This window comes from Aspergillus pseudonomiae, assembly GCF_009193645.1.
Source record: "Aspergillus pseudonomiae strain CBS 119388 unplaced genomic scaffold BDV37scaffold_169, whole genome shotgun sequence".
In the NCBI taxonomy this organism is placed as follows: Eukaryota; Fungi; Ascomycota; class Eurotiomycetes; order Eurotiales; family Aspergillaceae; genus Aspergillus; species Aspergillus pseudonomiae.
The window spans coordinates 16,618-40,187 of NW_022476161.1; the positions used below are offsets into that span (position 1 = coordinate 16,618).

Consider the following 23,570-nt stretch of genomic DNA (forward strand, 5'->3'; position numbering starts at 1 on the left):
TCATCTTCAGGCATTGGAACAAGACACCAAGCGCCTTGCGTCGTTGAGAGCGTATCGCCAATCAAGCAAAACGGGACGATCCCGGCGCCGCACGCATTGACACACAGACATTGGGCTCGAATTTCTGACTTGTCCAACGCCACCTAGGTGGCTATGCATCCATCACCCCAGCGTTGTTGAGAGGATTCAAGTTGAGGATATACTAGTCTAACCAGTAATATATCTGGCGTCTGGGCTCGCTCTCTTTGCTTCTTCCTTGGGTTTGGCCTCGTTGGGCCAACATGACCAAGATTTAATAATAGGAGGGGGCCATGCATGTTGTCTTCTGGCCGTCTTGCATATCATCTGCATCCAGTCTGCGGTGTTGGTCGCTCATAGGATGAAAGTGATCGAGCTCGGTTCCCCGGTGGAGAAGACCATAAGCACTCTCTGGTAGTTACCAGGTACTTGACCAGGAAAGGGGGTTGTTAAGAGGTTAAGCTACTAGTAGTTTGTTGATCGCACCTGCAGAAGTAACGTGGGGTGACGTTGTGAACTTGTGATATGTCGTGAGGAAAGCACGAGACTTTCAGGTCTTCTTGCTGCATGCTTTCTTCTGTCTCTCTTCCCAATTCTCACTCACTCACTCACTGTTCCTGTCACTTTTCTTTTATTTTAAGTTTGACCGGTTCAATCAGTTCTTATTATTTAGTCTCTCGCAGGTACGCATTCTCACTACTTATTCTCCATCCACCTGGTACTAAAACATAGGCAGAGGACCGGGTACCATGTCTTCTTCATTCATTACTGTTGAAAAACGTCACTTTGAATCTCTGCTACGGAGGTGAGTATTGGGGCCTTTTCCTTGTTTTCTTAAGGCTTTGCCTTTGTGGTTCTGCGTATACTAGCAGGCTTACCCTCTTCCTCTGTTGTTACTTTCTGAGAGGGTTGAACTGGTGAATTTTGATACAGTGATTGCATGCAGCTACTAATGACTTGACAGAGTAGAAGCTGTGAGTCCAATCACCTATACTCTGGATTGTAGTGATCATCTACTTATTCCTGGGACTGCAAACCTGGAACAGCATTCGTCTCAGGAAAACAAAAGCCCTGCAAACTCAGATTTAGTAACCATTTCAAACACAGAATACCAAGATCTGGTACGTAGTGTCGAGAAGGCTACCACATCCCTGGACAGTAACTGCAGAGTTTTGGCAAGCTGACACTGAATCAGCTTGCAGTATCAACTCAGTTCAGTACGTTTCCTACCAATATCTGCATAGTACTATTCCTATGCTGCATTGCGCTCATTACTGACTGAATGTCCGCAGAAAGGCTAAAGGAGTCGCTTTTGAATGGCGGGCTGTCTCAGGAAACTCTCGATGTTAGGATCTCTTCTCTTCAGCGACACCATTTTGCTGACCGGATTGCCTAGATATTGATATACGGTTCGCCACCGCTGTCCGATTCTCGAGATAGCAGTAAGACGTGCACTAGCGACTCCTTAGAACGCAAAAAGCCTCCATCACCTAGAAGACCAAATCTATCCAACGACCACAGGCGTTGGGAAAGCTACGACGACGATGATGATGATGATGAAGAGGGTGTCCTGATAGCCTCCCAAGATAGTGATAGGGATGATTACGATGACTCCTCTAGAAACTCAGGGTCATCCATAGCTTCAACCCCTCAACGAACCATTCTGCTCCGTGGCCTCCCTGATCGTGTTACTCATAGAGAGCTTGTTGAAGCCTTAAAGGGTGGCGCTCTTCTCCATATTCACCTTCGAGCGCGGGAGCGCATGGCCAGCATTTCGTTCGTCCAGGAGGCAAACGCACAGGAGTTTATGCAGCATGCAAAAAGTCACGGGGTCTACATTGCTGGAAAGCGTGTACGTTGCCCAACGCCAAGGTATTACGACTAATATGTTTAACATTGATGATAGGTGGAGATATCTTGGAATGACCGCCAGTTTTACCTCCCCCCTTTCGTCAGGGCTAAGATCAACAACGGAGCTTCACGTAATCTTGTCCTATACAACGTACACCCCAACGTCACGGAATGGCTTATTCGGAAGGACCTCGACCACATCCATAACCTCATCGTCATCACAGTCAAATTCAAGAATGGAAACGCTTACATTTCCACAAATTCCGTGCATAACGCGCTGTTTGCACGCTCGTGTATGATGTCTCGGCTCACTTATAAAGGAATGAGGATTGCATTTTACCCGGATGAGTGCGCTGAGCCTCTAGTCAAGCTTACCAATGGCTTGAAGAAAGAGTCACAGGTGCCTTCAAAAAAGTCTGTTTCGGTTCTCAATCGGTTCCAGCTCCTGTCTCTTGACGGGGCCGAGGAAGATGAAACCGATCATGATCACGGCCAAGCTGGATTGGACAGTTACCATAAGAATACTGCACTGAAGGTGCAGCATTAATAAAACAACATGGGGAAGGGATACTTGATGGAGATTTAACTACGTCAGTTGGTCCAGCACATTAGGAAGTATTACTAAACAGTTGGTATAGGTCAGACTTTAGTGGTAGCAAGATGCTAGAAATTCAGCTCCAAGATTTGGAATGAGATGCCCCATCACAACACATACTGTCGTCATACACTATGCAAGCCTGAGCTCCCTAGGATGAGTCTTCCAAAGGTATTCGGTGTGCGGGTGAGTGAGCAAGCTACACTAGTTAAGTATAGTGAACAGCATTACATGGGAGGGGAACGAACAAAAATACGGAAAAGACAAGTATTTTTCCACGTAGATAGATAGTCATGTTGTATGTACAATACAATGAGACTAAGATAGCCGTCCATTTTTAGAGTCCAAAAGGCCACAATCAAAGGCCCTTTTCATGTATTTCGTCTCCTTTGGCTGAGTTGCTCCTTCTTCGTATTCTTTTCCCTCCGCTGAACAACCTAATGAAGGCTACTGAAAGCAAGAGAAGCAGGAAGAGAGCACGCCATGGAAAGGAAAAGAAAGAAAGATATCACATGCTAGCATCCTTTCGTTGCTCGTAAGCCCAAAACCCATCCAACGCCGTACAAAAACATAGCACTAAAAATAGCTGTAATAAGCTGTTGAAGATCCAAATTCAGGGGTATGCATGCATGTATGTATATGGATTTGTTGTTTCTATGATACTATTGGGTATAACATAACTCTGAAATGAGAGAGAGAGGTAGAGAGATGAAGGGGCCGAGGAAGAGTTACCAATCGCCATATGACACTGGGCCGAGGACGAAGCGTCGAAGGAGGTGAACGCTTTTGGGTGTGAGGTGGAATACTGAGTCTGATACTCTTGGCCCGTGATGTGGGAGTGTCTGACGGCGCAAGCGTCTTGCTCCAGGTTTCCTCTCAGTGGTACCGTCCACTGAAGGATGGTTTCCGAGGGTATTGCGGGGTAGATGGATGAGATATATGGTGTTATTTCGGGTTTATATTGTAGGTTGAAGTCGGGGGGCTCGAAAAGTTAATGTGTTCATTTAGCTTAGCTCGATTCCTGGGAGGAGGCTGCTTCTGAGTCGGTGTCTGCGTCGTCTTCCATTACTATTCGTCGCATGACGCTTTTATCGAACAGGTCCAGGGCGAAGCGTCGGGCAGGGAGGCGGAAGTGGTGGCTTTCGAGGATGCTAAGGGTTTTGCGGAATAGGTGTGGTTGATGGAATCGTTCGGGTTGTTTTGACTTTATGCTATAGTTTGAAAGCGGTGATTAGTAGGATTGTTCTGTATTAGATTGCATGGCTTGGAAACGACGGGTTACGTACCTATGAAGATCCGCCGCTGCTCGCTTGGATAGGACGGTGTTACCCATGTCGACAATGAGCTTTAAAATTTTTTGGTTAGTGGGATCTGGATCGGTGGTAGCTTCCTTGAACTTGTCTTGGGATATGCGTTTGGATTCTCGGTTTCTAGAATGTGAAGGGAAGTCCACCTTGAAAAGAAAGGAGCTGTCAGTGTCTGTTTGTGGTATTTTTGACTTGTCACCTGTGTAGAACATACCAGGAACAATTTATTGAAATCGGTAGGGAGGCAGAGTCCAAGAGAATTCCCCTTCTGATCGAAAGCAGAATCCCAGCCAAAATCTCTCAGTACCTTGAGCCCATGTCGACTACGGGAGATCAAACCAATGACAAAGAATGCGGTTCCCCTCATCGTTAGAACCTCAGCACTTTCAGCGATCTTAACTATGCGTTCAACGATGTCTGGCTCGAGGAACGGGGCGCCTAATTCCATGGAACCAACGTTCCCAACAGCCCAGAGACAGCCCTTAACTTTGAGCAGAACCTCGGTGTCTTCCTCGTCCAGACTGAAATCGCGGATGGTCCAGGCGAATTCGCTAAAATGACCCGATTGTTCAAGAAGCTTGCAGCCCTCCGCGGTTCGGGCCAGCTCTCGATAAAAATGCGGTGGGACCAGCCCGATATCCTGCAGATCGACAAGATCTTCCGGAACAAAACTGCCTCTGCGCGGCTGATCGACGTAGGCCCGTGATAAAGCAGCTTCCACTAGACCCACATACGCATCGTTCCGGCCCAGAAACCAATCGTCCATTTCTTGCGTGATGTAGTCGAGTCCATCGAGATAGTGATAACCTACTGAGGTGGATAAAAAGCGCAAGAGCAAGGGTGCGCCGATCTCACCAAGATGGTCCAAGGATGGCCTGCACTTGACCACAAACTCGAGATAGTCTCGATGGTTGCATGCTTCTTCGAGAATCTTTACGGCCATCTGGCATACAGACACGTCAGGATCGTATAGTTGGGTGACCAGAAGCTTGACAACCCAGTCGGCATTGCCTATGGCCATCTGTGGAGAGAGTGGAACATTGCCCACTGCGTATTTCCGGAGCAGCTTGGTCGCAAATATACGAATGTCTTTCGAGCCTGTCGTGAGAGCCTTAGATAGTATAACTCTCAGGTGGCTGTCTTGTGTGTAATCCATATTGCCCAGAAGAGTCTGTATGAGATCGTCTCGATCGCGTAGCTCAATAATATGGTAAAACATGTTGAGCATGTGCCACCGCTCCATCATAGCAAGCCCGTTGGTATCGCCAGTTAATGTGCCTAGTAGGGCAAAATACCCGCCGCTCAATGTGTTAGCCATCTGTTCTCGTGAGAAGAGAGGCGATGAGGATGTCAGCCCGCTCATGCGATCTACTTGAGCAAGGCATTCCGCAACCTGCCTAAGGAATTTGTTCTCAGCCAAATACTTTGTTCCCTCGGGAATCGAGACTAGGGTGCGCATCAGCGCGCAACCTGTTCGAACATAGCGTTGGTTTGGCTTGGTATTCGGAAGCATGGAGAACCTATACTTGAAAGGCCGATAAAATCCCATGAGTCGCTTCATGAACTTGGATCCTTTGATCGCCTCGTCTAGTCTCTTGGGGTTCGTCAGGGGCCCCTCGACGATGCGGTGGATAAGATCCCATTTCCACTTTAGGTAATTCACTGTGTTCAAGACATGCGTTTCCAGAATCGCATTGCGAAATTGGGTTTCATCCATTGTAGGGCTCAATCTGTCTTTGCTTTGGTCACTAGACAGAAGAGAGGCGGAGATGTCAACATCCACACTATATCGCCCTGCCCCATTCGAGAAACCAACCGAGCGGGCCAAAGTTCTATTTATGCTCTCAATCTGATATATTGTGGCCATGGAAACATCATGGTTGTCCACATCAAACTTGATTGCGGCGGGCAATAAGTGCGGAAGAACCTGGAGTTTGGAACTGATTTCTTGTGGCAAAGAGTGTTGGGCTAGCTTCAAAACTTCGGTCAAGAGCAATGTTGCTTTACGTCTAAGAGACAAATCCTCTTCATCCTCGATGAGCTCCGAGAGCGCCTATGCCCGTTAGCAAAGCCGACCACGATACAGCTAATATGGACAAAGACAGGAGGGTAAGTACCTTGGATAATCCTGCATCCACTAAGGTCGCAAGGATGAGGGTAGAGAAGTGTGCTGTTAGGTCAAATTTACTCTCATTGTCGTCGTAATACCCGCGGTATTGCTTGGTGTCTGTCTCTGACCGAAGATTTGAGACTCTGCCATAAGTCGTGAGCCGTCGACCCGCCAGGAAAGATGAAGACCATGATGGTGGTTTAATCCTTAGGGCATCAAACAAGAGCTCCATGATCAGATCTCTGGCCTGCGAATCAGGGTAGTGCAAAGATTCCAAGAGCGACTGCAGAGGTTTTCCACCATTCCTTGCAAGGACTACTAAGCCCGGCCACGTCTTGAGCATTGCTGATATAGCTTTAGCTGATGACTTTAACCGGCCATTGCGAACGCTATCTGCTAGTGAATCGGTAAAGGGTGCAAGAACAGCTTCGAGCTCGGTCCCTCCTCGCAGGTGTTTCCTACTCTGTGGGGTGTCAAGTACATGCAGAAAGCTCGCTATCAGAGACTCGGAGGCGCCGAATGTCCCTTCTGCTAGGGCATCATGCAATGTCGCAAAGCCACCAGCATAAGCAATGAGTTCTGGTTCTTTAACCAGAATTTCGGCGAGGGTCATAATCGATATGTTTCTGAGGCGATCGTCGTAATGCTCAGCAACAGAAACAATAGTCCGCACCACAGCGCGCGAGATTTCACGCACACCATCCTTGACATCCAGAAAAGCCCTGACAAATTTCAAGGCCTGTTCACGCTCAATACTTGCTTTGCTCTCTTTGACGAGCGACAAGATTACCAACTCGTCTGTGTGCAATGCACGAATGATGTGGAGGGATTTCCGATCCGCAATGGCATAGCGAGTCAACCTGTATCCAGCCGCCACGACTTCCTTGTTGTCACTTAGGAGCATGACCTGAACGCGCAAACCGAAGACAGACCACGCTAGGTCATATTTCAAGGTGGGGTGTCGTTTGAAGAGCTCAACAAGGCTATTTGCACGCTCAACGTAGTAGTCTGGTGACATGCCCTCAATCTCCAGTGCTTGTAATGTCTCTGCAAGTACATATGTCGGTGACTCCATTTCCGCTTCTCCATCCTCCGGCTGACCCTCGTCCAACTCCACATTGCTGCGAGAGGGTGATCGCAAGGAGCTACCCTGGAATAGAGATGATAGGCGACTCCGCGGAGGAGTGGACGGCGCCTGCGCACGTAGTAGTTCCTCCTCCAGTTCATGATGGAGTTCGGCGAGCTTTCGATTCGACGAGCTCAACTCGGATTCCACCTTTAACCTCTGCTCCTTTGTTTGTTTCGGGTTCTTGGCCAGTAATGCCTCGAGCATATTCTCCGTCCCAGTTTTAATTTTCATCTCCTTCGCAATCTTATTTCGAATCGCAGCCTGGCGCTCCTCGGTACTTGACAGGTCGTCGGGTTCGACGTTACTGCTCCCTCTGCGCCTAAACGTAGCATCGGGCCGCGGCGTTGTGCTCCGTGAGGTTTTCATGCTTTTTAGCTCAGAACTGAAGCTACCTGGGCCCCCAGACCCAGACGAGGGGGCCAACGACGGCGCTGCCCGAAAGCCGATGGTCGCACTACCTCCAGATTCCGATCGAGCATTTCTCCCCGACCTCGAAGCGACCCCCGGCCAACTTCCATCCACGGAGCCATCATCAAGACTGGAGTATGATCGTCCATCTCCCACAGCACGATGCTGGGTCGACGTCGTCGAGAACGTTGAGTTATATCCGGACGCCATAGATCTCCATCTAGCCGCAACGGAATGCGTATCACCTGTCGCGAATGAGAAGAGGGGCTGAGGGCCGCATTGAGTCCGCCGTGGAAAATCCGAGTGCTACCGCGAGGACGAAAGATATCTTCGTGAATATAGATCGAGCGCGCTTTGTGTCGGTCGGGCTAGACAGCGGGTCCGATTGGAAGGGAGGGGAGAAGAGTACGCGCTGGTCGCGGAGAGCTGCTTTAGTCGGAGGTCAGAGGAGGGGTTAGTCAGGGCGTGTCGAAGTATGAGAAGGTGGTCACATGCACCACGGCACAGCAGATGACAGTTTCAATTCCAGAAGCAAGTTTACAGCCTCGATGGGAGATCTGAGCCCATCCCACCGGCGTTGGTTTCAGGTGGTCGTTGTCCGCTGACTAACCAGGCCCTATAGATGGCCTCAGGCTGCTATACATCGTGCCATATTATTTACATCCCTTTCTTACTACATGAATCAGAAGTTGCATCGAACAGTGCCTCGTTCACTTGGCAAAATATCAAGACGAATAGACGAAGTACGAGAGGGTCCCGAATCTACCAGGAGATAAACATGCTTATTAGGAATACCAAGGCCACTATAGAAACAGGGCCAGTCATCTTGCGTGATATCATGACAATTGCCACTTCTTCTCCAAGATACTGCTAGATTCAACAGATCCCGACTGCGCACGGTCAAGATTGTCACTGCCTTGGTCCAAACCGCTCTTGTTTTGAAGGGACTCGGTCTGCAACTGAGCGATAACAGCTTGCGAGCTCGTCTTCTCCCTACGCCACATGACCACAAAGACATATAACATGCATACTCCTCCGCAGACCATACCGTATATGATCGGTGGAACCGGTGGGATATCCTCGGTATGCTGATACGCGTAGTAAAACCCTAGTCCACCATTAAGGATGCCAATGGCTGATAATAGGCGCCCGAACCAGCGGTGTAAGACACCGTAGATGGTGGTTCCTCCTGATCTTCGAAAATGCAGATGTTGCACAATCCCTATGACAGGCTGGATAAGAACGACCACGCCGACCAAAACATAACCTATAGTAGGATGATAGCCTTTAGACAGTTTGAGATCCATAGATACGGAGACTCCAAAGCCAAGTCCAATCAGCGCTACACAGGCTGCAATTATTTGCATGGGAGCATGCATCCACAGAACAGTGTGGCGAGTTGGGTATATGTGCAAGAGAAGCCCAAAACCAGGGAACATCAAAACGAAAGCGATCGGCGTCATCACACCATGTGCAACACGTTTGCTGTAAAGCGAAGCATCATCAATGACATGCTCTCTTGAGGAAGGGGTGACATCGTGATGCAGGTATGTCAAGTCGAGAAATGGATTCGACGAATTGCCACCAATGGCTCTGGTCAAATCCAAGGTGAAGCTACCATGAATATCGTGCTTATGAATCTGCACAGCAACATCCGATGACACCAATGGATACCCATGGCACATAGCCCAACTCCACGGGCTAGAGCTTCCCATTATGTTATCTCCATTGTCTAGATGCATGCAGTTATCACAACGGATATTTGCTGTCATCACACCATCATGGACCCCAGAACCTTCAAGAAGATAAGCCTGGATATTGGGATCATAGAAGACGTCAAGATGACCGAATGCTTTTCGTGGAGAGAGAGTGACGCTGCCATCAGGCGAAGGGTAGATGAGAAAGATGCTCCCACCTGCCATTCGCTCGCCCTGGCCGAGTGCTATCCATCTTGCATGAGATGGTGCGCTCAGTTGAAGATATATGGTACCGTTGATATCAGATGCTGTATTCTCTGGTATGTTAAAGCTGTACGATACCCCACCTCCCTTAGAGGGGAGATAAGTGATGATATGACCCCATGTTGAGGAAACTGGTAGAGATCAGTCAACGCTTATATTGAGTCAACCGGCGACCTACCTAACATCAAGGTAACGGCCAGAAATACAGACAAAGGATAAAGCATTGCCACTGCCAACTCCAAAACTCAATGGGATTTTTCATATGAAATCGATATACATGGAGGAGATGTGATGAACGAATGAAGCACAATCTTACGGCCTACACGAGACATATATAGCTCATTCACAGGGCTTTACAAGGACAAAAGCAACCACGCGGGGGCACATTACAGGGAATTACTTCATCGATGTTCACTGGCCCCGATAATCTAAGAATGATGTGGAAGCATGACTCGATAGTGATGCCTTAATCCGACTTTAGTGCTCTGGGACTAGCGCTAAGTTGTACACTCTAACTGGGGTATATTCAAGACTAAACGAACCCGTGAGACTTACATCCCTGTTTAAATAAGGCTAGGCGTGAATCGAGGGACTCGCGAGGCTAGGAATAAGTCATTTTCACCTATTAAAAACCAGCTGTGTGCAATTCACACAGGGTTGTTTGCTATAACCATCCCGGCTACATAGCAGATGATATTGCGAAAGGGAAAGAAAGGAAAACTGAGCCTCATCGTGTTGCTTTAAGTGCACCCCCAGGAGTTACATTGTAGCTCAATAGTCGGTGGAGACCACTTGACCATCCCAGGCTAAAGGACGACGATGAAAACGGTCGCGTGTCGGGGCGACAGTAGCCATGCTACACTGCTAGCGAAATCTCAGTACCGCCGAAATAGAGAAGACAACCAAACGGTCTCGGCCGTGCTTATGGATTATTACTCTATTTCCCAGTGGGGAAAAGAACAGTGATTATCAACCGAACCGTCAAGGAGGTAGGGTATCTTAGAACGTTACCACAGGCCATTACATGACTGGACACCAATCTGTCGGGAACAGTATGAATGGACCACGTAGTCGCTGATGTTCGAACTACTTAAGCAAGTTACATGAACATGCAGGACACGGCTGGTTTTCCTCTAGCATGATGCACGCTTAGACCTCCAAGTCACATCATGTATGTCCGAGATTCCGTATACTAAACGATGACTATGTTGGAGTGGGTAGCCACGGCCGTTACGCTGTTTAATTGGTTCGGAGAAAATATAAATAAGGTAGCGGCCCGGGCCTCTATCAAGCCCTAGTACGCAGTGTACGGCCTGTTCAGGAATTAATAAAGGCCGAGAAGAGTCTCTTCTACAGCTCAGAGATGATTCTCTGTACAGTACAAAAGTTTTCCTTCTTTTTTGAGAGACTAAGGCCAAAGGGGACCTGATCCTGGTCCATCTGTCGACTAACCCCTGTTGTACTCTATAGACGCCTTTGGAAGTAATCCATGAAAACCTGGCACGCTGCAAGGACTGGGGTGCGGGTGAAAATAGAACCCTTGGTAGTATAATGATATTATGTGGGAATGCCTAAGGTAGAGACCTGAGCACACTGCAATGCGGCGCTGAGATGTCTCGAGTGGCCATTGAGCCATTCATTTGCGACTATTCCACGCCACCTATTACAGTAGTATCTGTTGCTATATTACTTTTTCTTTTACTTTTTTATTACCTGAAGCTTCTATCAGTACAGAGTGACGTCAATATAAGTATATTTTAGATGCTGCCGGTCTTCTACTAGTTTATTAATGGCTGAGTATTCCTTCTCTCCTACTTTGGGAGAAGAGAGGAATGTACTCCGTAGATGACCGGGACTATATGATACTTCATAGAAACATTGTTCTCATTCACAGAGAAACATTGACTAGGAAGTACGCCGCCCTTGATTCCAGGAAACTCTGTTCATTTCATTAGAAGAAGTATCATAAGTATCTTTGTTTACATGTGAAGGGTTTGATTCAATTTACTGAGTCAAGGGAATGTACCTCGATAGTCTACCATTTGCTCCGAGCCATTATATGACCACTGTTCTATTAGAACCCTCGTTTAATCTTCGAATGCATCTAGACCTCAACCCCACATATACGAATGCGGCCAAGGACAGGCCCTGCAATCATACGTAATTCTCCTTGGTAATCAAACATGCTGACGTTGAACTGTGGTCTAGCCTGGTCCGAGAATACAAAAAGCAAAATAGGTTTTCACACGCGTGACCAGATTCTCTGATTACTCTGCCTATGTACAGAGGTTTTGCATCTCCACCAGTAAGCACGGCCTTGGGTATGCAAATGCCTTGATAGCCAAATGTGCGTTGCTATAGTAGGAAATGTAAATGAACAGAAAGCTTGATACAAATACCTCAGGCTAGGAAGCTTACTGGACGACATCCAATTCGTAATCTGTGACACAATAAACAATTCCTGGTTTAAGACCTAGGATATATGCAGTGTTACCCACGAATGCTCCTTAAATTACCATCGCGACCAAGTCACCTACCATATTAAGGTAATACTGATGATTCCATCTTGTCTAGACGTACACTAGCGCCATCTAGTTGTAATAGTCACTGGACTGATAGACTAAGCCAGAATACAACGTCTTCAATATATGAGAGTGACTTTCGCCGATTACCATAACAGTCAACTTATGATCCCAACAAATAAGCCCTGGCTAGGGTATAAGATCGACAGAATATACTACAAAGCCATGAAATATAAAGTAAATCGTACATCAAGCATAGAAATTCTTGCCGACACTACCTACAAAAATCAACAGGAGTATAATTCGCTATACATCCCTCTCTTCCCAGCTTTGACTATGTTGCATTGGCACTAAAAGCAGATCGCCACCGATTCTGTTGTTTCAGGTAGTATACAGTGTCACCCCTCTGTGATACGAATATTGCAATAGCTTCTTACTTCATACACCACGGGCAGGTCAGCATGAATACGCTCGCATGACTGCGCGCACCACCACCACCAACAAGGAGGCAGCATGCAATCAAAGAAATTCTTACTGCAGTCATTGTATTCCACGAAAGAAGCGCGTGTAATCGGCCGACCACTGTTGTCGCGCAAAGCTCCTCACACCCGACAAAAACCCTAACACCGGCCTCATACGCCGACACTTCAAGAGAGGGGAACCCAGTATTACACATCTACCTGAGACCATTTACAAGGTTGCCAGGATCTGACGCTCTTTAAGCACCAATCGCAAGTGCCTCACCAACGGTTCTAACATCCTTCGGCGACAAACCCAACACCAGACACTCGGGTCACGCTTGCATGTTGAGGCAACACGGCTTAGAGGTCAGATGCTCAGTTATGTTACCTTTCCCGTTGCGCCTGATACTCGAAAGAAGCTGTATAATTGCATCCTCCAAGTTGACGATATGGGGGCGGGGCTAAGGGTGCTTATAATTTTGAGGAATAGGGCCTTGTTGTTACTGGGATTGTCCGGCTTTTCCTCTGGAGGCTGTGGACGCACAAGAGCAGATTCTCTTGATAACTATTTGGATTTGATCGTCAAAGCAGGTGAATCGGGATGTTACAGTGAGCTCTAGGTATACACTGTATCTTTATGAGGCGAACTAGGCAACATGATGTGTTGTCTTATCAGTAATTGTAGGACGCTAAGCTCAAGATGATGATAAATATACTCCCCAGTATAGGTTGCGCATCTATTAGGGTTTATGCTACCTGATAAGGGAACCTGCAATGCAAAGACTTGTTGGCAACTTGCCAAATTTTTATTTAAAGGACGGCATCATAGTTAAATAACTGACACCTGTCGTACCTTGACAAACTCAGCAATATGCGTGAGTAATACTCCCGAAATATGCCATATCGGCCTTCATCCTAAGCCTAGAATGTTGATCTCATCCGCCCCTTTCCTGCCCTTGGGTTCTTTTGTATCATGGTCATTTTGTCGTTATCTTTCCTCCTCCAGGTTTAGTCGCCCTTCGTCTTCTCAAGGATAGTCTTCATCATTTCATTGCCTAGCGTGACGGCATCGGGGAATCGAGGAGCGAAGTATCCCTGGATCCGCTCAAAGCGATCGCGGTAGGATTCGAAATCTCCAAATGAAACACAGTCTGACCATGCCTGTAGTAATCCACCCATGTCAGCGCGTTGTAATGGAATGCATGTATATTACAGGATAAAAAAGACCGAGCACTGCCCCGAGGGACGAATACAAGCAAGTGACACCTACCCGAGCAGCGAATGTAAACTCCAAATCGTCAGAGCGGAATGTCTTGTCATCAATGGCAGTATCCAATGCCTCGTCAAGCAGATCAGGATTGCGGAAGAGGTACTCCGTGACTCCCAGCCAAAGACGGAAGAGCTGTATCAGTATAGCAGCGGTCAGCGATTGATCCACGCATCGGCCGAGCGATTGTGTATTAATACTCACAGGCGTAGAGCAAATCATATGGTCATAAGGGACAATTCCAAGCTTTGACCAACAGTCCACGATTGCAAGCAAACTAAGGTGACTGTTAGGGGGCGACGCCTCACGAGGTCCCTTTGAGAGCGAGAACCGGTCAAGAACCTCGTCTTTCAGCAACAGGTCCTGTCCTTCCGTGCCCGCTTTAAAGACGGATGCGCCTGCAGCCTTGACACGCTGCTTAAGCTCCTCCCGGCGACCCTCAATCATCAGCTTGTACAGGTCCGTCACTGACTCTGCGTACTGTCTGATCTGTTTCTTCGCGCTTGGATTGAGAATAGCCAGGCCAGCATAGACGTGCCATTTGTTGGAGTAGATACGCAAAGTGATATTGATCTTCACGTTTTCGATTCCTCCTACCCAGCGAGATATCTCCCAGGGGAACTGTTTATTCGCCTGCCATGCGGTGCCCATGCTCAGGAAAGCAGCATGTGTAACGGCCTGTGTATCTGCAGTGATTCGATCGTGCATCTCGCCAGTGAGATAGACAAACTTGGATTCGAAGCATGAGAGGACATTTTCGACGAATCGGAGACTCTCGTCCGATGCGCGGTGTTGTATCAAGACCTGAACCAATACGTTATCATCGGTATAAGCTGGTAGCAATCTGCATATCCTACCAGTGGTTGAGCTTTCGGGTTAACTTTAGGGCCGTGGAGTGAATGGCAGGATACAATCTCTACATCTGAAGGGAGATGCTTATCGAATGCGGCCAGCTCTGGAGCTTTGCAAGATGTCTGGCCACCGACAATCGCACCGACCTTGGTAGCTGTGTCAACAAGTCAGACACTGCTCGAGGATAGGCAGTGGTAGGTTGGCTAGACATACATGGGCCATATTCCGCCACTACCTTGTCGATCACTCCGGCCTCTACACTGTATATAATGAAGTCGCTTAATCTTGAAACCAGGTGTCCATTCGGGTAAATTGTGACACCTTTCTATATACGATGAGTCTAGGAACAGCATGAGCTGTGATCGACAGACGTACTTGAGACGCAAATTCAGATTTCAGGCTCTCAAAACTATCAGGCTTGTCACATGCATTTATCCTTGAAGAAAATATTCTTGTTAGTAACTAAAGACGTATCTATGAACTATAGAAGCGATATACTGCAATAACCTTGACATAACAAGTTAGCCCATGATCAGAAAAGGTTAAACTTGTGACACAGCGGATGAGATAATTTCGAGTCAGACAAAAAGATTTAGGTAGCTGAGATTTTACATCATTGACAGTCCAGCAGTACAACCATATACCAGAATGGTGATACGGCGCACTACCGGACCATACTCGAGCCAAATGCACTCAAGTCATCATTCAAAACAGGAAACGCGAAAGGTGCAGGGGATGAAAAGGAGTTGTCTTACCTATTACGCGAGAACACAGTGCACAGCACTGACAAAGACCGAAAAAAATCAAAGCTGGGAGATATTACCTCCACCCTGCCATGCTCAGGCGCTGGGCATACATCTTGCCCATGTCGCCCATGCCGATGATGCCAATCATGGCATCTTCCTTGGTGAAACCCATACTGAACTGGTAACACCAAGATAAACTGTGCACGATGATACGGACACTCAGACTATCTTCCAGCCAGAGAAATCAATCCAACATCAATTCGCTGCACCGGTCGCTTCCCTTGCGAAACACAGAAGTGCGTGTGAAGAGAAGAAAAAAAATGAGAGCTGTCAGCAAGAAGAGAGAATTTAAGCGGAAAATCACCGCTCTATCGGCCCGACTGTTGGCCGATACAGCCCCACCACTCCTGCTTGACTGTCAAGTAAAAAAATGTTATGAATATTTAGTGCCTGAGGCTTCAACTCGCTTGATCCCCGCCGAGATTTAACATTCATCCAATCAGCGTCAACAAAAGGACCGTAGGGCACACACCATCCATTTTCCGTATCCAAGTCAATTGAAGGATCCGTTTTCCTTCCTTCTCTTTTCCATATTCCATACCACCGTCCAGCACAACAACAATGGCCCCCAAGCAGAAGACCACTGCCGCTAAGGAGAACGTCACTCTCGGCCCTCTTGCCGGAGATGGTATGTACAATCCTAGAGCCTATAATATACGCGCAAATCTAATAGGAATGGGTCTGCAGGCAAGCTCGTTTTCGGCGTTGCTCGTATCTTCGCCTCCTTCAACGATACCTTCGTCCACGTCACCGATCTGAGGTTCGTCGCATCACCTTTCCTACGATTTCTCCGTCCATGCGAATCCCCCCGTGAAGGATTGATATACTGGAGATTGGAGATGAATTGTAAAAGAGACACCAGACTAACTCTTGGGTTACAGTGGTCGCGAAACCATCTGCCGTGTCACCGGTGGTATGAAGGTCAAGGCTGACCGTGACGAGTCCTCTCCCTACGCTGCCATGTTGGCTGCTCAGGATGTTGCTACCCGTTGCAAGGAGCTCGGTATCAACGCTCTCCACATCAAGATCCGTGCTACCGGTGGTATGTAGCGATATTAGATCCCGCGGAAGGAAGACAACCACCAGATAGCTAACCCTCCTTAGGTAACGGTACCAAGACCCCCGGTCCCGGTGCTCAGTCCGCTCTCCGTGCTCTTGCCCGTTCCGGCATGAGAATCGGCCGTATCGAGGACGTCACCCCCACTCCCTCCGACTCTACTCGTCGCAAGGGTGGTCGCCGCGGTCGTCGTCTCTAGATATGTGCGAGCATATCTTCTCCAACTTGTGCAAGTTTCTTGCCTGGCTGGATGGGAGGCTATCAGCAGAGTACTCTGCCTGCGGATGTGGATGGAATAAACGCGAAGAACGGCCTTTATCGCCTGGTCTTCAATTTACTTCATATCCAAAAAAGTTTCTACTCGGTTTTGGGCATCAGTAGTCTCTGAAATAGCAGCTACGTCTCGTCAATATACCTCAACTAGAACCGTTTACCTTTTCTATCCATTTGTAAATCTTGTAGTGATGTTTTATAACATCTTGGAACGATCTAAGACCAATAAACGAAATCGCGACATGTTAGTCGTACCCTCATAGCACAGCGACACGGACATTTAGGCTACATAATGGTATACAACGCTGGGAGAACCAAATATTCAGATAAGGACAGCCCCGGAAGCTTATCGGTGATCTACGCCGAATTCTTTTCACTCCGCGGTGAATTTTATTTTCTCCAGTGTCTCTGCCAGTTAATTACAATCCTTAATAAATGACCCAACCTACTTCCTAAGCGTGCTACCTAGCGAAGAATTGATTACCGGAAAAGCCTAGAGAGAACCACCCCAGCAGCTTGAGAAGAGCGCAACAGATTTGCGACAGCTCCGTCATCGCATGTCCTACGAACAACTCCAGGAATCAGGACAGCTATATATCGCCGGTTCAACTCACTCCACTTTTCATATTCCTGGCAAATTATACACAGCTCCAGCGACAGTTAGGCTATGGCTTCCGTGACCCCGTCCCCCACCATCCTCGTACCCCACCTCCCACCGAAGACACTGGTCGGCATCGACCTCATTACCTTCACATCAACGCCGAATTTCCATGGAATCCGCGATTTACCGACTGGATGGCATTTCCTCTACACAGGAGCAACAGAAAGTTTGTCGTTGAGAAGTGGCGGATGGTTTTACGTCGGCGATATCAGCGCAGCCGGATCCACGAACGAGGGTGCTCTGATCCCAGCTCCACTAGGGAATCTAGGACGCGATGTGATTATATGGAAATGGGATACAGACACCGAAACGCTGGCTCCCCTACGTGCCAGTGATGACGCAGATAAGCAGGAGGCAATGCGCCATAAGGCGAACTTGGCTGCCGTTTGGCAGAGTGGAGGATTATTCCGCTACCGCAGTCGCGTACCGCTTTCATCTGAGGGCCGAGTTCAGTCGCGGGATGTCGACGATGACGATTATGAAGAGGAAGGTCGACAAGACTGGGAGGGCCTTACGAACCGGCTGTCTCCCAGGCTTTTGAAGCGTATTATTGGGAACCCTGAGATAGATGTCGACGGTCGGCCTCGATGGATGGTTACATCGGCGAGTACGGCGCAGAAAGATAGCGAGAATATACCCGGTATTCCTGAACCGGGTCAGGACTCTGATAGACTAGCGGATGTCATCGGGGAGCAGGAGAGCGAGTTTTCTTTCCTTCATATTGATCTTAAGAAGACTTGGAGGGAAGGGGCTATTGGACGTGAGAGGACAGAGGCTGCCCAGGACCGTTCGTGGGCGCTAGGAGATCTCGTACAACAGGTTTCCAATGCAGACCAGGGAACGAGCAAGATTGATGAGCAGCTTGGGGAAGCACAGGTCCTGGGTGAACTACAATTTACCTTCTTGATGGTCTTGACGTTGATGAACTTCTCGTGTCTTCAGCAGTGGAAGAGGCTACTGGGTTTAATACTTACGTGTCAAAGAGCCATAAAAGAGAGGGAGCAGTTCATCAGTAACGTGCTACGGTTGTTATTGCTACAGCTTCGGCGATGCGATGATATTGAAGGAGGGTTCTTTGATCTCGACGGGGAAGAAGGTGGGGAGTTCCTACGAAAGCTGCTCATGAAATTTAGAACATCACTCTATGAGGTCATCGAGGATGCTGGGACCTTGGTGAAGGAAGATTTTAAGGAGCTGGAGACTTGGGTGAAGAATGAATACAATTGGGAGCTCAATCATGGGGCTTTTGTACGGCGAGGCATGCTTCAGCTGGAGGATGGAGAACAGGTTGAAATGGACATGCCTGACGATGAAGACGATGAGATGGGAGAGTATGCCCCTGTTGTGGTAGATCTGGGCGAAGGCAACACAATGTAAGATAGGCAATGATATTGAAATGTGTTGATTGAAACTAGGTAGTATCAATTCCGAGACATTGTTATTTTCTCTCATCACTGGCAAACTGGATTGTGGAAGCAAAGACAAAGACATAAAAAAGAACGCTCAATTGAAATCTATGATCTATGCAAGGAGCTTTGACCCCGTGACATGCAGGCCATCAGGTTATGTACAATGCAACCAACCCCACCTCAACCTCTCATTACCGTATTCATCATCAGAACTTTTTATTCTCCCTTATTTTTCACTCTCTCCCTCAATGATGTAAGACCATTCATCATTCTCCTTGCCATCCTTGCCGTACATGATGGCCTCCAACCAAGACTTGATCTGGGCTGCATATCCTGCACGGGCTGCACCAGCTTCCAGCATGTCCATATCGACGTCACCATTCCGGATAAGCCTAACTGGCGTAACAAAGAACTGCCCTATTGTTAGCATGCCATTGCTAAGAATGGTTGATGTAGTGTAACTTACGGCAGTGCCACAAACGAAAGCTTCGATGATGCGGCCCTCCTTCCAAGCCTGTTCGACCTCGCCAATAGTGAAGTCCCTTTCAACAACCTCAACCGGGGCAAGGGAGCCAGTAGGCTTTGACAGCTCTGAGCGTGCAAGTTGGAGAACACTACGGCGAGTAACACCTGGAAGGATCAACTGGTTGTCCAGGGGTGCGGTGACAAGCTCGATCTTTCCTGTTTCCTTGTTCTCCCAAACAATGAAGAAGTTACTAGCACCGGCCTCAGTCACTTGACGGTCCTGACCAAACAGCCAAAGAATCTGATCAAAGCCAGTAGCTTGAGCTTTACCGTGTGCGACCAACGAAGGACCGTAGTTCGCTCCGAGCTTTGCATAGCCGAAGCCACCTGGCCAGGCACGGATAGTATCGGGTGAAGAGGCAAGAAGCTTCAATCCGGGTTTGGTGCCTTCTTCGGGCTTCTTCAACTTGGACGGGTCAGGCCATGGCACGGCGATGATGAAAAGAAGGGCTTCCTTGGGAGTCTGAACACCCAGATGAGGGCCGCTGCCGATCAATGTGGGACGGAGATAGAGGAAACGACCGGGTTGGTCCTTGGGGAGCCAACCTGTAGGTAGTTTGATTAGCAAGGGTAACAGTTACTAGCACGGGGTCACATACGGGGTCCATCGATCTGCATCAACTTAGCGATGAGAACCTTCAGCTCCTCATACCGGAAGCTGGGCAAAGAGGTTCTCTGAGCACTCATGAGCAATCTTTCCCCGTTGCAATCCGGGCGGAACAAACGCAGTTTGCCATCGAATCCTCTGTACACCTTCATCCCCTCAAAGCACTCGGTGGCATAGTGCAGGCAAGACGCTGTGGGAGGAATGCTCAGGTTCTCAAAGGGCTTCACTTCGGGGGTTTCCCAGCCATTGGCCACGGTCCACCGGGCAGTGACCATATGGTCAGTACAGTGCGAATGGCTCAGTTCCTCGGGCGAGCCCGGTTCAGGAACTGGGCGGAGATTTGTCGTCCGAGTGATCTTGACCACAGAGGCATCAAGCTCTGCCACAGAGTGTGCAACGGAACCCATGATGGATGTTTGTACAATTCAAGTGTCTGAACTTATGTTTGAGGAATGAAGATCTGGCGTGGGTACGGAATTATAAACCGTGTGGTGTGAGTCACGAAACACTCGTGCGCTTTTCTTGGGTGCGAGATCGGGGCAGGTCTCTGAAGTCTGCAGGCTGCGGACGATGCGTGATACAAATACTGATTGAAACGAGTATCTACAGGAGAGAAGAAATCAATGTCTCCAATGACTTCTCTTGGCTTCTTTTAAGGTTCGATGTCATAGGGCGCAAGAAAAGATTTTTTCCTTAGGCCCGACTCAATGTTTGGAACGTTGCCATCGATATCCGAGCTACCAGAAGACCTTTTGCCCCTGGGGCTGTCTGACAGGATTCGATTGCCATTGACTACTGGGTCCATACAACGAATTGTCGAATGAGACTGTCCTTTTGACCGCACTTGGTCCCTCCCCGCTATCTTCTGTTCACTTTTCTATGTGCAGAAAACGCTTGTATTACCATATCAATCGCTCCACCGCCTTTGCCCCTCTATCACGAAGCCGATGCTAACCGGAGGGCGGTGAATCACCGGATCGTTATCGGCCTGAATTGTCTCTACCTCTGAATGGGAATGTACAAGGTGGAGAGTATGGCGAATTTCAAGTTGGAAAGTGCAAATTGCTGACACTCAAGAAGTATGCACGGGGAGGCTTCGGGTGGCAAGGGCTGGAGGAAGTTGGAACGCCATCTAACGCCTTGGCATCATACCATCCCACGAATGGATCACATTCATGGTTGTGCGCTAAGATAAGAGATATTGCGACAGGGAACCAAGTTGCACTAAGGTCGCATACAGCTATGTCGCATTGATTTGGCATTGATCCCTCGGCCGCACTGACCGCTGAGTACTAACCAACCCATTATGACTGTGATAGAAAGTCGACACCACCCTTCCGTGCCATTTCTCAAAGTTAAGGTTTTCTTGGCAACAGTTTGGGTTAGAAACACAGGCCCATACAGATCATGGACTTTTTTATCTCAATATAGGGCAATGTCAATGACCTGAAATTGAGTGTTACTGAACAGACTTATAGAAACCTATGTAGAAAATAGCCATCGCACGAGGAAGAAGATACACCTCCCTTCTGGTTCATCAGTGCCGAAGTAACGAGGAACGTCCACCGGTTTACCTCCTTACACTTCTCCGCCAACTCCTCAAGGTCAAACAATACCCTGGTGGGCATCTCTCAGCCCGCTAGGAGATAATGATGTAGCATGACATCCGGATTACGTGGTGACCACACCTCAAACGATATACTATCACCTGCAACGACAGTAAAGGTTCCACACCGACCAGCTCAGGGACTGCCTTGGTAACGTATTCTGTCTTCTCAGCGAAAGACATCTTGTTGTCCCAGTCATGCGTGATTCCAGCACGCAAGAAAAGTAAGTCTCCTTTTTGGATAGTGCTATTGTATTCTTTGACAATATCTTGGATCTTGGCCAACTTGACCTCGTGAGAAGAGAAGCTGTTAAATACTATGCCTTTCTTATTAGAATAGGATGCATCGTCGGTAAGAATACCACGGCCTGTGCTGGTTCGCGATCCGTGTGTTAGCCAATCTATCATGCCGTATCATGTCCAGTCTTACCTGCAATGCCTTTTTGGGCCCAGAAATGGGTGCCAATAAGCTTGTTGGACTGGTCCTGGGCATATCCCTTTGCAAGGTGACTCGCTGCCTGGTCTTGATATCACGAGCGGCGGCATTGGCGACGCGTTCAGGTGTGATCAGAGATAAATCCCCCCCCTCTCCTCATACCTTCTTCCTCGCTACCTGGCTCTCCCACCCAGACCCGACAGGGATTCGGAAGCTCGTCAAATGGAAGATCGTAGAGGGGAGATGGGGAGGGAGCCATGGTAGAGCTGAACTGACTTATTCGGGTATTGCAGAAACAACCATGATTAGCAGAGTCCGATTTAGCTCTCTTAAAGCCCTTCACGTGTTCAATGGTATGTTTTCTCTGGATTCAATTAAATGGTAATCTATGATTTATAAATTCTAGTTGTTTTTGAGGCTATAGATAGACCATGTTGATCAACCAGTCATTAGGGCCTATGTTAATTGGCTTAGAGCGTTGCAGATTTACGGTTCTTACCTTAGGTTTGATCCGAGATACATAGACATCAGCGCACTCGACATAAGCTGAGACATCTTAAGGAAAACTATTATACCCTCGACCGTTTAACTCGGGGGGTAGAAGATTCTGTTTCTTGACCTGAGGTGATTATGGTTGGTTCAAGGCTAGAAGGTGACCAATTCAATCCTATAAAGTTTCCCTCTTTCTACTCTATAAAGGATACCTATGATTTACTACATAGTATATATATTGGTAGTAGGTTCACAGATACCTAAAAGACAGTACATGTGTTTATGTTGCATAATGTGTCACGGATAGATAGGAAACTCGCTGAAACATTAGTTTAGTATATTGTATGGCTAATGACTGGTAGGCTCTCCAAGACCTCAAGGAGGGCTCAATTGTAACCTAGATATCCATCCATCGAAATATCTCCGGGTGACCACTCTCAGTAACTCCGACACCCGAACGCCCGGTACCTGACCGACCAATAACGTCATGCGGAACCATATGACTAACGATTGATCGATAATCAAATCCGCAAGAAACTCGTTCACATAGCATTTGATTTCTACAAACACAACCTTGCCCTCTGGATTCCTTGGGTTCTGAGAATGTCTCGCTCGATGCTATCGTCTGCTGCCCGCCAGCTATGGCGGCAGCGATCCTCTCGCGCAGGAGTTCCAGCCTTCCCATCCTCAAAATCCCGTTCGGGCATCTCCGCATCGTTCAGTGATTCTATCCCCCGCCGGTCGATATCCTACGCCATCTGCGAGTCGAAGACATACCAAATCACTTCCCCACGGAGAATCCCCATCACAATCGTGCGTCTCCAACAGCGTTGCGCCTTTTCGTCTACCTCCATCAGACCCGCCACCAAGGTCTTACAGAACCCGAGAACCGGCGAGGATGGCAATCCACTAACGATTGAAATCTCGCCCCGCGCTGCAGAAGTACGTTCAGGTCGCTGTTTATCTGTTATATCTTTTGTTTCTTCTAAGTGTGGCGTGACTCGGCGTTGGGCTGGACGGGAGTAGCTCCTGATTGTGACAAATTGAGCCTGGAGTTTTGCGACTGAGCGGAGAGTGTACTAAACGCTTCGGCGCTAAAACTCCCAATCAATCGTCCAATAAGTACATACGACCATAGGGTGTGGAAAACAGGGCTTCCCGTCCGCTCAGCCGTACTTAAGCCACACGCCGGGAGGTTAGTAGTTGGGTGGGTGACC

General features: G+C 48.2%; 9 protein-coding genes across 9 annotated transcripts; 4 read left to right on the forward strand and 5 right to left on the reverse strand.

The window, feature by feature from the left end:
* The first annotated feature begins 295 nt into the window (after nt 1–295).
* Nucleotides 296–3,138, forward strand: BDV37DRAFT_61923 (RNA-binding protein). Its single transcript, XM_032090954.1, has 7 exons — nt 296–701; nt 755–823; nt 983–992; nt 1,065–1,139; nt 1,415–1,870; nt 1,925–2,459; nt 2,508–3,138. Exons 1-6 carry the CDS (start codon nt 586–588, stop codon nt 2,414–2,416), a joined length of 1,218 nt encoding a protein of 405 aa, XP_031934579.1. The 5' UTR covers nt 296–585; the 3' UTR covers nt 2,417–2,459; nt 2,508–3,138.
* On the reverse strand, nt 3,115–8,096 carry BDV37DRAFT_61915 (putative cytosolic regulator Pianissimo). The gene is made up of 4 exons (XM_032090953.1): nt 5,889–8,096; nt 3,986–5,824; nt 3,751–3,917; nt 3,115–3,675 (listed from the first exon to the last, which is right to left on the reverse strand). Exons 1-4 carry the CDS (start codon nt 7,626–7,628, stop codon nt 3,474–3,476), a joined length of 3,948 nt encoding a protein of 1,315 aa, XP_031934580.1. The 5' UTR covers nt 7,629–8,096; the 3' UTR covers nt 3,115–3,473.
* Nucleotides 7,835–9,603, reverse strand: BDV37DRAFT_292232 (cytochrome and DOMON domain-containing protein; the record flags this gene model as incomplete). The annotated part of the gene is made up of 2 exons (XM_032089138.1): nt 7,835–9,510; nt 9,558–9,603. The coding sequence occupies 2 exons, from the start codon at nt 9,601–9,603 to the stop codon at nt 8,255–8,257; spliced, it is 1,302 nt and encodes a 433-aa protein (XP_031934581.1). The 3' UTR covers nt 7,835–8,254.
* Nucleotides 9,604–13,001: 3,398 nt separating this feature from the next.
* Nucleotides 13,002–15,513, reverse strand: BDV37DRAFT_266142 (prephenate dehydrogenase (NADP(+))). Its single transcript, XM_032083878.1, has 7 exons — nt 15,305–15,513; nt 14,857–14,917; nt 14,695–14,806; nt 14,487–14,635; nt 13,834–14,433; nt 13,633–13,764; nt 13,002–13,523 (listed from the first exon to the last, which is right to left on the reverse strand). Exons 1-7 carry the CDS (start codon nt 15,397–15,399, stop codon nt 13,371–13,373), a joined length of 1,302 nt encoding a protein of 433 aa, XP_031934582.1. The 5' UTR covers nt 15,400–15,513; the 3' UTR covers nt 13,002–13,370.
* A 317-nt stretch (nt 15,514–15,830) lies between these two features.
* Nucleotides 15,831–16,777, forward strand: BDV37DRAFT_266145 (40S ribosomal protein uS11). The gene is made up of 4 exons (XM_032083879.1): nt 15,831–15,915; nt 15,975–16,047; nt 16,169–16,329; nt 16,392–16,777. Exons 1-4 carry the CDS (start codon nt 15,849–15,851, stop codon nt 16,541–16,543), a joined length of 453 nt encoding a protein of 150 aa, XP_031934583.1. The 5' UTR covers nt 15,831–15,848; the 3' UTR covers nt 16,544–16,777.
* Nucleotides 16,778–16,922: 145 nt separating this feature from the next.
* Nucleotides 16,923–18,784, forward strand: BDV37DRAFT_62032 (AAR2 splicing factor family protein). The gene has a single exon (XM_032090957.1). It carries the CDS (start codon nt 17,285–17,287, stop codon nt 18,653–18,655), a length of 1,371 nt encoding a protein of 456 aa, XP_031934584.1. The 5' UTR covers nt 16,923–17,284; the 3' UTR covers nt 18,656–18,784.
* On the reverse strand, nt 18,785–20,544 carry BDV37DRAFT_62031 (branched-chain amino acid aminotransferase, cytosolic). The gene is made up of 3 exons (XM_032090956.1): nt 19,812–20,544; nt 19,154–19,758; nt 18,785–19,099 (listed from the first exon to the last, which is right to left on the reverse strand). Exons 1-3 carry the CDS (start codon nt 20,224–20,226, stop codon nt 18,914–18,916), a joined length of 1,206 nt encoding a protein of 401 aa, XP_031934585.1. The 5' UTR covers nt 20,227–20,544; the 3' UTR covers nt 18,785–18,913.
* A 914-nt stretch (nt 20,545–21,458) lies between these two features.
* BDV37DRAFT_289581 (uncharacterized protein) lies at nt 21,459–22,120 on the reverse strand (the record flags this gene model as incomplete). The annotated part of the gene is made up of 3 exons (XM_032088500.1): nt 21,459–21,793; nt 21,856–21,948; nt 22,024–22,120. The coding sequence occupies 3 exons, from the start codon at nt 22,118–22,120 to the stop codon at nt 21,459–21,461; spliced, it is 525 nt and encodes a 174-aa protein (XP_031934586.1).
* A 711-nt stretch (nt 22,121–22,831) lies between these two features.
* BDV37DRAFT_62072 (uncharacterized protein) lies at nt 22,832–23,522 on the forward strand. The gene has a single exon (XM_032090958.1). It carries the CDS (start codon nt 22,957–22,959, stop codon nt 23,377–23,379), a length of 423 nt encoding a protein of 140 aa, XP_031934587.1. The 5' UTR covers nt 22,832–22,956; the 3' UTR covers nt 23,380–23,522.
* The last annotated feature ends 48 nt before the right edge of the window (nt 23,523–23,570 follow it).